General features: G+C 46.6%; 1 protein-coding gene across 1 annotated transcript; it reads left to right on the forward strand.

Annotated features, from left to right (window-relative positions):
- Positions 1-962: 962 nt before the first annotated feature.
- On the forward strand, positions 963-11,424 carry LOC311599972 (uncharacterized protein). Its single transcript, XM_084786147.1, has 7 exons — positions 963-1,382; positions 2,863-3,037; positions 6,844-6,979; positions 8,641-8,745; positions 9,144-9,371; positions 9,597-10,366; positions 10,552-11,424. The coding sequence occupies exons 6-7, from the start codon at positions 9,630-9,632 to the stop codon at positions 10,679-10,681; spliced, it is 867 nt and encodes a 288-aa protein (XP_084642273.1). The 5' UTR covers positions 963-1,382; positions 2,863-3,037; positions 6,844-6,979; positions 8,641-8,745; positions 9,144-9,371; positions 9,597-9,629; the 3' UTR covers positions 10,682-11,424.
- The last annotated feature ends 91 nt before the right edge of the window (positions 11,425-11,515 follow it).

The raw sequence follows: 11,515 nt of genomic DNA on the forward strand, positions 1-11,515 counted from the left end.
ATAGGTTTTATTAATATTTATACCTCTTGTTCTTCTGATCCATGACAAACTACAGCAAGGTAAGATTCTAAGCATGCTCAATGCAAAAAAAAAAACACCAAAACTTTGGCCTGTGAATTACATGCAGTCATACTTCCCTAGTGACAAACTTCTCTGCCTGTTATTGCCTGGGATGATCCTGAGGGGAGAGACTGCAGCCATAGTTTGTTTCCTGACAGTGATGTCTATAGTATATGTAGAAATTTCTGGAGATTTTAAAGCCAAATAGAGATTTTTAGACAGTAAAAGCTGATGCTTTGTATTTGAAAGGAAGTAGTGTCAACATGAGACAAGGAGGAGGGGACACAGTGGACAATAGAGCCAAGGCCCAAAGCCCAGCAGCTTGTTCCAGGCTGGGGACAGCAGGAGGGTGAGTACTCAGGCAGGATGAAAGGCAGTGCTGCCACAGGCCTTTAATCACAGTGCGCGCGCTCTCTCTCTCCCTCTCCCCCTCCCCCGCTCGCGCGCCCACGAGGCCCTGTCTAAAAAAAAAAAATTCAGTCCGAGACCTGACACAAGCCAATCTTGTTTTCAAGACAAGATTTCTCTGTGTAGCCTTGGCTGTCCTGGACTTGCTTTGTAGACCAGGCTGGCCTCAAACTCACAGCAATCTGCCTGCCTCTGCCTCTCAAGTGCTGGGATTAAACGCGTGCGCCACCACGCCCAGCCACAAGCGCGCTTTTTATTTATTTATTTATTTATTTATTTATTTATTTATTTATTTATTTATTTTTATTTATTTGCTCAAGTAAGACTGACTTACCCACCTAGGGAAACTACCTAGTACCCACTTCCTCTCCGTCGTCCTGGTCCAACAGGGTCACTTCTGGGAAAAGGGCGGGGGGGGCGGGGGGGACAAGAGGAAGCGAGCCGGGAAGGAGATGTTTGTGGTGCACCAGACGGAAGTGTGCCAAAGCATAAAGGCGGCCGCTTCCGGTCTGCTGAGGCTGTGCTTGGGTATGCTGCGAGGTTTGTGTCACGCGGAGGTTAGGCCCCGAGAGCAAGGCGGGAAGCAAGAAGTCTCATCCGACCCTAAAGTCTGGCTTCTAGCGGAAAGACAAGACAGAAAGGAGCCCGGAACCTGAAGACGACCTGTCACGCTGTTTCCAGGCGGGGGACAACTTCCATGAGGGATTCCCCTTCCCTGGTAAGGGCCAGAAAGGAGGAGATGGCGCCAGTTTGGGAGAAGTATCGGAGCCTTCGCTGTCATCGCTACCGCAGCCGCCGCCGCTGCCGCCGTCATGGAAAAAGCAGAGCCAAAGGCAATGCAGGCGCTTTATCACGGCCCAGATCGCAGCGGAGAGGAGCACGCCTCGTTTTGGCGTGGGGAGCGGCAACGTCCGGTGAGGGGCGAGGAGATAACCGTTCTGCGCCGCGAGGGGGCAAGGGCCGAGCGGGATCCAGGCTCGAGCCGGGCGGTTGGCCTAGGGAGATCGTCTTCCTGAAGGGGCTGGTGCGGTGGGGTAGGGGCTGCCCTTACGTTCCTCCACCGTCGTGCCGGGCGGTGGTGGCGCACGCGTCTCACCAGCACACGGGAGGCAGAGGCTGGTGGGTCTCTGAGTTTGAGGCCAGCTTGATCTGCAAAGAGAGTCCAGGACAGCCAAGGCTACACAGAGAAACTCTGTCTCGAAAAACCAAAAAAAAGTTCCACCATCGCTTTTGCTTCTTAGGCCACGTTTCTCTGTTCTCTTCTTCAACCAAAGTGAGCCCCAATTTGCTTTTGATGCCCCTTCCGTATTCAAGTGTTTCATCTGGCAATACCTTCCCCGGGTGGCCTTACACCCCAGCGTTCCTTGCCGATTTTCATGTTATTCTCAGGCTTCGAGATTCAGAATCATATGCATTAACCTCTTGGTCGGAGTGCGACGTAATATAAAGAATAACTATGGTTTCAGGGTATCTTGGTAGTTCTTTTGTTTGAGATTGCATTCTTACCGTATTTCTTCCACCTGTACATTTTATTTACAAGATGGGTATTTTAACTGCTTTAATTAGCCCATATAATTATGTGGACATGTGGCAGAGTGTTTGTGTAATATCTATTGTATTTCCTCATGTTTAAATTTTTGGTTCATGTATTTCATTTTTTTGACTAACATTTTATATTTTGTCCCTTGATTCTCATACTCACCATTGCTATATTTTATTTTTATGAGTTTTTATAGCTGGCGATTTTGCTGACAGTATTTAGGTTTTAGTCTATGAACTGTGAAATTCTTTGAAAACTAGGGCGTTCATACAGACTGACTTAAACACTCTTATTATTATTTTTTTTTCTTTTCCTTTTTTTATGGTTCTGGGAGATCTGAATTAAGGTTATCTGGTTTGTACAGCAGACACTTTTACTCCCAAGCCATCTACCTCCCCCCTGCCCTTCTTTTCCTAATAAAATGTCTCAACTTTAAAAAGCAGGGGTGATGGTGGTGGAGAGATGGCTTAATGGTTAAGAGCACCGATTGCTCCTCCAAAGGACCCAGGTTTGATTCCAGGGATAAAGACTTTTCATTTTCTTGACATGTCTGGAAATAGGAGTCAGATAAGGAAGATGTTGTTTTGGCGAGGTCCACAATTACAGGGTTATTGATAGTGTACTCTTAGCTGGCCAGACACAGGAGCACATTGGTGTGCATTTCTGTAGTCCTAGCACATGGTAGGTAGGAACAGGAGGAACAGGAGGCTAGTGACTTTAAGGCCAGTCTAGACTGCATGACAAACGAAATGTCATAAGACAAACGAAAAGTAATTTTCAGAAGAAGGTTGTAATTGTTTTCCTTGGACTATAATGATCATGATTTTTGCGCCTGAATTCCTTTTATCTTCCAGCAACAGGATAAGACTTCATCTAACATACATGAAGCTGCTTCAGACTGTGTTTGCTCAGCTTTCTATGCTATTGAAAATGTGGAGACTAACTTGCCATTAGCCATGCAACTTTTTCTGGGAGTCCTGACATTGGAGACTGCCTATCATATGGCTTCAGCTCAGGAAGATTAGACGAGTAAGTTATTTTTGAAGTCTGGAGCTCTGGGTTACCTACAGTCTGGTATTTTTTCTTCAAATCTTTATTATAAACCATCCATCGTGTTTTTGATTCTCTGTGCCTTTGTTAATGTAAGTGTATGATGTAGATGACATGTACCTGCACTTGGAGTAGCAACGTGGATCTCGGAGAGGGGATCACCACCAGCTCTTGGCTGTACTGGTTTTTCACACTTAAAGTGAGAAGACCATAAGAAACAGGTGTAAACTTTAAAATATCTAGTGTAGGGGCTTTGGAGATGGCTCAGCAGTTAGGAATGGGTTCTGCTCCTACAGAGTGCTTGATTTTGGTTTTTAGGATCCATGTATGGCCATTCACAACTGCCTGTAATATGAACTCCAGGGAATCCAATGCCACCTTCTGTATTTTGTGAGCACTTGCACACACATGTGTTAATACCCACACAGAGAGATACATAGTTTAACAGCAATAACCAAAATGATGATAATTTTAAATTGTTTTGAAAAGCTTTGGTTTTGTTCTTTTAATTTTGTGTGCATGCGTGTATGCATGTATGTGTGTACACACGCACACGCACATGAGTGCAGGTACCCACAAAAATTAGAGGCATTGGATCCCCTGGAGCTGGAGTTATAGAATGTTGTGAGCCATCTGATAAGGGTGCTGGAAATCACACTCAAGCTCCCTAGTAAACAACTACTCTTAGCTACTGAGCAATCTCCAGCACCCTAATTTGGAATGTTTAATTCAAATATTTGTAATAGAGAATATGAACTGGCTTACCATGCTATGCTTACTTGTACAGACGTGAGCAATCTAAGCACAGGCATTGCCACTGTTTAGAAAAAAATTATGTTGGGTTTGTTTTATATCTTTTCTCTTTCCTTATTTACTTGTCAAGGTTGATAGTTGAGGACAGTTTTACTCAGAAAGAAAACTTATTATTTTTCCACTGTGTACTCAGACCCCCAAAAAATCTACAGAGCTAGTTCAGGACAGCTAAGGCTACATAGAGAAACTCTGTCTTGAAAAGAAAAAGAAAAAAAAAGACATTTCTTTCTTGCCCATGCATGATGGCACACGCCTTTAATCCCAGCATTGAGGGAGCAAAGGCAAGGAGGATCTTTGTGAGTTTGAGGCTGGCTGGTCTACATAGTGAGTGATATATATAATTTAAAAAAAAATCCTTCTTAAAGCTTTTTATGAGCTGGATATGATGGCACATGCCTACAATGTCTGCAATCCCAGCACTTTGGAGGCTGAGACTGAGGATCATGAGTTTGAGGCCAACATGGGCTACCTTGTGAGCACCATGGTAGCCTAGACTATGTGGATTCTGTATTTATTAAAGTAATATTTTAATTAATTTAATTATTTTTATTTTGTTTTGTTGTTTTTCCAAGAAACGGTTTCTCTGTGTAGGCTTGGCTGTCCTGGACTCACGGAGATCTGCCTGTGTCTGCCCCCAAGTACTGGGATTAAAGGTGTGTGCCACCACACCTGGCAGTGATAATTGAAGACATTTTACTGTCCTTCACCCTACCCCTTTGTGGTGCTGAGGATCAGTCTCAGGACCTTGCACATGTTAGGCAAGTTGGCACTACCTGGCTATAACCCTGGACAGCACTTGAGTTTGTTTGCTTTTGTTGTTCTTTGCTTTTAGGCCAGGTATATATTCCTGTCTTGAAGACTGGCCTGATAAGGATCCTGTCTCCGTTCCCAGGATCTCAGATAACAGGCATCTGTTACTATGCCCACTTAAAAATGTCCTAGATTAGGGCCTGGAGAGATGGCTCAGTGGTTAAAAGAACTGGCTGTTCTTCCCTAGGACCCATGTTAATAGAGCCATAGCTCCAGTCTCTAGGGATCCAACACCCTTTCCTGGCCTCCATGGGCATTGCACTCACGTGGTGCACAGACACATGTGTAGGCAAACATCCACACACATAAAGATAAGTAAGAAACTTAAATTTCTTCCTAGATTTTTAGAAAGTTCTTCATCTACTTGAGAAATTAGACCTCCTACTTATCACTTAAGAAGTAATAAGGAGGGCTGGAGAGATGGCTCAGTGGTTAAGAGCACTGAATGCTCTTCCAGAGGTCTTGAGTTCAATTCCCAGCAACCACATGGTAGTTCACAACCATCTATAATGAAATCTGGTGCCCTCTTCTGGCCTGCAGGCAGGCACTGTACACATAATAAATAAATATTAAAAAAGAAAAAGAAAAAAGAAGTAGTAGTAGTAGTAGTAAAGGAGCCGGGTATAATGGCGCACACCTGAAATCCCAGTACTTGGGAGGCAGAGAGAAGCAGTGTTCTGTGAATTCAAGGCCAACCTGGTCTACAAAGGGAGTCTTAAGACAGCCAAGGCTACACAGAGAAATCCTGTCTCGAAAAATAAAAAATAAATAAATAATAAAGGGGCCGGAGAGATGTCTCAGTAATTAGGAGCACATACTGCTCTTCAAAGGACCTGAGTTCAGTTTCCAGCACCCGCGTCTGGTGATTTACAACCACCAGTAACTCCAGCACAAATAGAATCCAACACCTCTGACGTCTTTGGGCATCTGTACTCACATGCACTTATTTTTCCCTACTTCCTACGTAATTAAAATAATTAAAATAAACCTTTAAATCCTGTTTACTTTAAAAGGAAAAAAAATAGGCAAGATGATTTGGCCCATGCCTTGAGTCTCAGCTCTAAGGAGGCAGAAGTAGGTGGATCTCCTGGAACTCTGTCTTTTTGTTTTATTTTTATTTACTTTTTGGTTTTTCAAGATAGGGTTTCTCTGTGTTAGCCTTGGCTGTCCTGGACTAACTCTGTAGACCAGGCTGGTCTCGAACTCACAGCGATCCACCAGCCTCTGCCTCCCCAGTGCTGGGATTAAAGGTGTGTGCCACTACCGCCCGGCGAGAAGCCGTGTTTTAGAGCAAAGCCAGCCAACCTCCCCTCCCCCCCAAAAAATTCAAAAAACAAAGTAGAGGAAAAAAAGTAAAGAAGTATTCCTGGGTTTGACATTGTTTTAAACAGCTTTCCTTTGGATCCTTAATGTAAAGGAGCAATAGCAGGCCCCTCTTTTGTGCTTGCTTTTTCTTATAACCGTGGTCCTTAGTATAAATAGGTGCAGTTCACTTATCTACAGAATCTCCTAAGGAGTAAAATCCAGAACAGTATAGCCTTATGCAGGGAAGTAGCACTGTCTGGAAGCTAGTTGTGACCGAAATTCCAGCCTGTTGCTGCTATCATTCATGTTCATGAAAACAGCCAAATGGGGGCTGGACATGGTGGCGTACACATGCCTACGTTCCCAGCATTTGAGAGGTAAAGGCAGGAGAATAGGGAGTTCAGGGTCATCCTTTGCCACTTTAGTGAGGTTGAGGCTAGCCTTGACGGCATGAGACCTTGTATCAGAAAGGGGAGGAGTGCTTAAAATGATTTATGGTAAAGGAATTACAGTTGCCTCACCTGGGAGGAAATCATCTGATGTGAGCATTATTGAATGTTCCAGAATTTGGGGAAAACTGTGCCTTAGAAGACTTGGATGTCTTCATTTTCTATAGACTCTTAATATGGTTTGAGAAACATTTTCCCCAAAATAAATAGAGAATGTAAAGCTGCATTGGGAAGATATTTAGGAGGCAGCATAACAAATCTGTACTTCTGTAGAAAAGGTGCTCCCTAACTTACTACGTATACATTGTGGAAAATGTGTCTCCTTCACTGTATGGTAAGTAGTAATGAAGCTATTTTTCCTCCGTTCTCTTCCTGTACAAATAAACCATTCCCTGTCTTACCTAACAGGTAGTAGAGAAATTTCCTTTATCGACTAGAACATTTATACAAAACCAAGATGAGGTCACTCAGCATCTTCAAAGCATACATTCAGAGGCTGCTGCATGATGCCTTGGCTCGACACTGCCAACTGGAACCAGACCACGTAAGTACCCTTTTCTACATCCAATCTTCACCTTTCAGTCAAACTTGAAAAACTGAAAAAAGTAGGTACTGGATCTAACGATCTTCAATCCTTTTTACTTCAGTTTACAGCAAGGAAGTCACTACTAATAAAATTAGACCTATGTAGGCAAATTGTTCCTCCTGAGCCAGTAATTGTTTACCTAGGAATTTGTTGTAAATGATGTTATAGAAGAAAAGGTATTGTTTTGTACAAAGCAGTGTGTGTGTGTGTGTGTGTGTGTGTGTGTGTGTGTGTGTAAAATGATTAACTGTGTTCAGCAACTTGAACAAATTAACATCAACAATCAAAAGTGGTAACTTCTGTGGTAGTAATAGGTATGATGAGCAGTACAGATCAGAGTGCTGAGTGCTGTACTGTTTGCTTGAGCCTTTTTGTTGTCTTGTAGCGTCGGGGCCTTGATCATGCCCAGCCAGTGCTCACGCTGAGCTTCAGTCCACACCCTTGGTGGGCTGCTTGGTTTTCAGTTTTGTTGTGCTTTGGGACAGGGTCCACTGTGCAGGGCTGGCTGGCCTAGAATTTCTATTTAGGTTAGACTGCCTCCAGCTCAAGAGGTCTGCCCGCCGAGTGCTGCAATTAAAGGCATGGGCCGCCACACCCGGCCTTATCCCTGGGGTTTTCTTTTGTTGTTTGTTTTGTTTTGTTTTGAGACTGTGTTTTGATATGTAGCTAAGACCAGTTTTGGGCTCTCAATTCTATCTCAGCCTCCTGATGGCTGGGATCACAGGTCTGCACCACCACATTTGGTTCATACTGCTTTTAATAACATAGGGTATGTGGTTAGGTAAAACTAGTAGAAAAAAGGTGAAAAAATTGTGTAAGGATGTTGAGAATTTTCATTTTCCTTCACATGTGTATACATTTTCTTTATATTCCTTATAATCATTTGATAATTTAAAAGACAATATATAGACATTTGTTTAAAAGAAAACATGCCAGACACATGAAAGAGTTCATTGGAAAACTCTTCTGCCTCTGTTGTTTTACCTTTCTGCTTGATTGCCAGGTGGCTTTGGGTCGAGAGTGAACTTAGTTGCTTGTAGAATTAAATCTCACTTGCTAGCTTTTCCTAAGCTGGCGATCCCTAGTCGTAGCCATGTTTTGCTCGGAACCTCCCACATGAGCTGCTCTAGCTCAGGGCTTATGTAAGTGGATCCTCTATTCTTTGCCAGTTCTGTGGCACCATTTCCCTCACAAGTTTTTTTTTTTTTTTAACCCTTGAAAGTTGATAATACTTTTGCATATGTTGTTGTATGGAGCAGGTGCCTTCAGCACTTTAATTTGCCTGACTGTTGATGCAGACAGCACAGTAAGTATAGAGCAGATGCACACACAGGTCTGCCGTTAGGACCAGAAGGCACTCATTAATGTTTCAGTTTTTCCATAATATTCATTGTCTGGGGACACATGAATGATAATCTTGTTAAACTCTTGAGTTTCTAAATATGTTTATTTTAGGTGCTAAAATCAGTTACTTATAGTTAGTGAGGATATGAAACATGAAAGTGCCGTTCTCGGCCAGCTCTGAGCAATAACTGGGCTTAGAAACAAACATTTTTTTGTTTATTGTTTGGAATTCTATTTTTCTTTAATGGAGCCATAATCTACCTCTTCTTCTCTAGTTGTGCTCTACTCTGAAAGAAGGCAACCCTAACCCTGGGAGGTGACAGAAGCAGCTCTCTTTATCATGGCTGCTATAGCGAAGAGTGTTGATCCGTGAGTGTCTAGTACGTCTTTTGTTGGGAATCTTAAATATCAAGAGAAAGGAGATTCATGTTCATCTATGGTATATTATTGGGAAGTCTTATGACCTCTATGCTGCTGACTAGCCTTCCAACTTTAGCCTGGTGCAGAATGGCCTGCATTGCTGATGCCATATTTTAATTATTTCTTAGAGTTAAAATTTTTTCACTGTTGATGCTAGGAATAGGATACGGAGGGTTTTGTTTGTTTTCTTTTTGGTTTTGCTTTTTTTTTTCCTTCAGTGACTTCTTTGTGACAGTGGGTATAATCAAGGAATTTGTTGGTATTTGCTTAAAAACAATAGGCTAGGAATTACTTTGGATTTCCGATTTTTGTGACCTTGGGTAAGTTATCCTTACGTTGTTCTCTTTCTCTGTTTTAGGTAATCTATGGGTTTCCGAGCATTGGTACCATTTCACCTTAAAGAATAGATAACCTGAATGACAGTTGTTTCTTTTGTTGTTGCCATTGAGAAATTTTAAATTATTTAAATTTGAACTACGACTCCCGGCAGGCCTCGCGGTGGAGCGATGACTCTCGCGCGTTCTTCCTGGTCCCACGTTGTAGGAGGGCGTTCTGTGCGTGTCCGTGGGGTTGTCTGCAGCTCCCGGTGAGTTTTGGTGGGAGAGGCTTCCTGGGGTTCGGGGGTTGGAATCCGGGAAGCGGAGTCAGGCGTTCTGTGTCCTGAACTATGACTCCTAGCAGGCCTTGGGGCTGAGCATGGCAGTGGGAGTCCCGGCCAGGCCGTCCCGGGCTCTGCAGCACGTGGACGCCTGGTGGGCGCTCCGCCCCCGTTCTCCGAGTGTCCCGTGACGGTCGGACTCTGGTCTTGCAGGTTGGACGCAGAGAGTTGGCGGCCCCCCAAGCCATGGAGGTGGGGCCTGGTCCCACGTGGCCCACCCAGGCGCATCCTCTCATCTGCATGGCGTCACTCCATCCTCCTCCTCCTCCTCCTCCTCACCGTCCTCCTCTTACCCCTCTCCCTCCCCACCCTCCCATCCGCACGGCGTCTCTTCATCCTCCTTCCCTTCCACGTCCTCCTTTTCTCCCACTTCCTCCTCTCCCTCCTCCTCCCTCCTGTCTCCTTCCTCTTCCCTGCTCCATCTTCCAGTCCTGCGTCTACAACTACTGCGTCTTCTATTTCCTGGTCACCCTCCCTGCTGTCTTCTCCTTAATCCTGATCCCCCTTTACTTCATCAGCTCTGTCCTCCCTGTCCTCCTCACCGTCCAGCCCCTCATCACCCTCAATGCCTACCTCCCCTTCTTCACTTTTCTCTTCTTCCGTTGTCCTCCCCGCCCCGTCTCCCGCTCCTACCTCGTCCCTCTCCTTGTCTATAACCTGATCTTCTTCCCGGCGCTCCTCCCTTTCGTCCTGCTCAACGTCCTCCCTGTCCCCTCCACCCTCCCCGTCGTCCGCGACCTCCTGCCCCTCATTTTTGTCGACCTCTTGCTCCCCATCCCTGCCTTGATCAAACTCCTCCCTCCTCCCTCTACTCCTCCCCCTACACCCCCTCCCTCCCTAGTCCTCCCCTCCCATAGTCCTCCTCCTCCCCCTCCTACTCCCCGGCGGCTGCGAACATTCCGGAGGCCCGCGGCTGTGTGGAGGTGAGACACGCAGCGGCGTTCTGTTGCTGCCATATGGTGCACGTGCTCACACATGGTGAGGGGGAGGCACAACCAGGACGGCATGTGTGTGTGTGCGCGCGCGCGTGCACGAGCTCATACATGGCGGGGGGTTGGGTGGGGCGACACAGCCAAGACGGCTCACCGCACTCTGTCCACGGCGGCAGGTACAGGAGCCGCATGCGTATGTGTGACGTCATGGAGCTGCAACCTATGAGACCTATGCGCCCCGAGGCCGACGGAGGGACCGACGCACCCGCGACAGCCAGCGGGGGCCCCCTTCCCGCACTTCTGTGACGCATGCCCGTTGAGTCTCCCCGCCTCGCCCGCCCGGGTTAGCGTGATCCACGAGGCGGCTGCGACACCAGGAGGAGTCCCCGAGTAGCCTGACGCAGCACAGGGGAGCCCGGTGTGACCCATCCCCCCCCCCCCCCCCCCCCGGCAGCCCGGATCAAACCCCCTAGCGAGCTGTCAGTCTTCAGCATCCACGTTGGAGGCCCCGCGAAGCGGCCCAGGGCGACGGCAGAAACTGCGCGGCGAGAGGTGATCGCGGGCGACACCTTCTCCGACTCACAGGGCTCACTGGGCTCACACACAGACCGTGCCGCCGGCCCAGCAGGCTCGTCATGGAACCAGCCGGGCCCCGTCTCGGTGGTTCTGCGGTGCTGCAGTCGGGTGGATGCACGGATGGCTGTCCGAGGTCAGCCATCTGCGCACGGCCGGGCCAGCTCCCCGCGCCCTCCCCTTGGCCTCCATCCACCCTGGTAGGACGGATGGCTGACACCCACGTGACATTCATACCTCGGGACACACTGACTGCGTGTGTGTACTTGGGAATGGAGCCCCAGTGCCGGGTGGTGACCTGTGCGGGCCGCGGGCGTCAGCATGGAGACACCTGGCTGCCGTTTTGTTTGTTCTGTTTCTGGGTATTTTGGTTATCGTTGTTGTTATTGTAATCATTATCACCATTATTGTTCTGTTTCGTTTCTGTTTCACGGTGTTCGTGGCTCGTTCCAAAGATAAAAAATGTCGCAGTGGAAGGTTTGGTGTCTTATGCTATGATTTTATGAGCCTCAGAGAGAGCGAAATGGCGGCAACCAGGCCGCAGCGCTTTCAACTCCGGCATCCGAA

Source organism: Acomys minous, assembly GCF_964271855.1.
Source record: "Acomys minous genome assembly, chromosome: 1".
NCBI lineage: Eukaryota > Metazoa > Chordata > Mammalia > Rodentia > Muridae > Acomys > Acomys minous.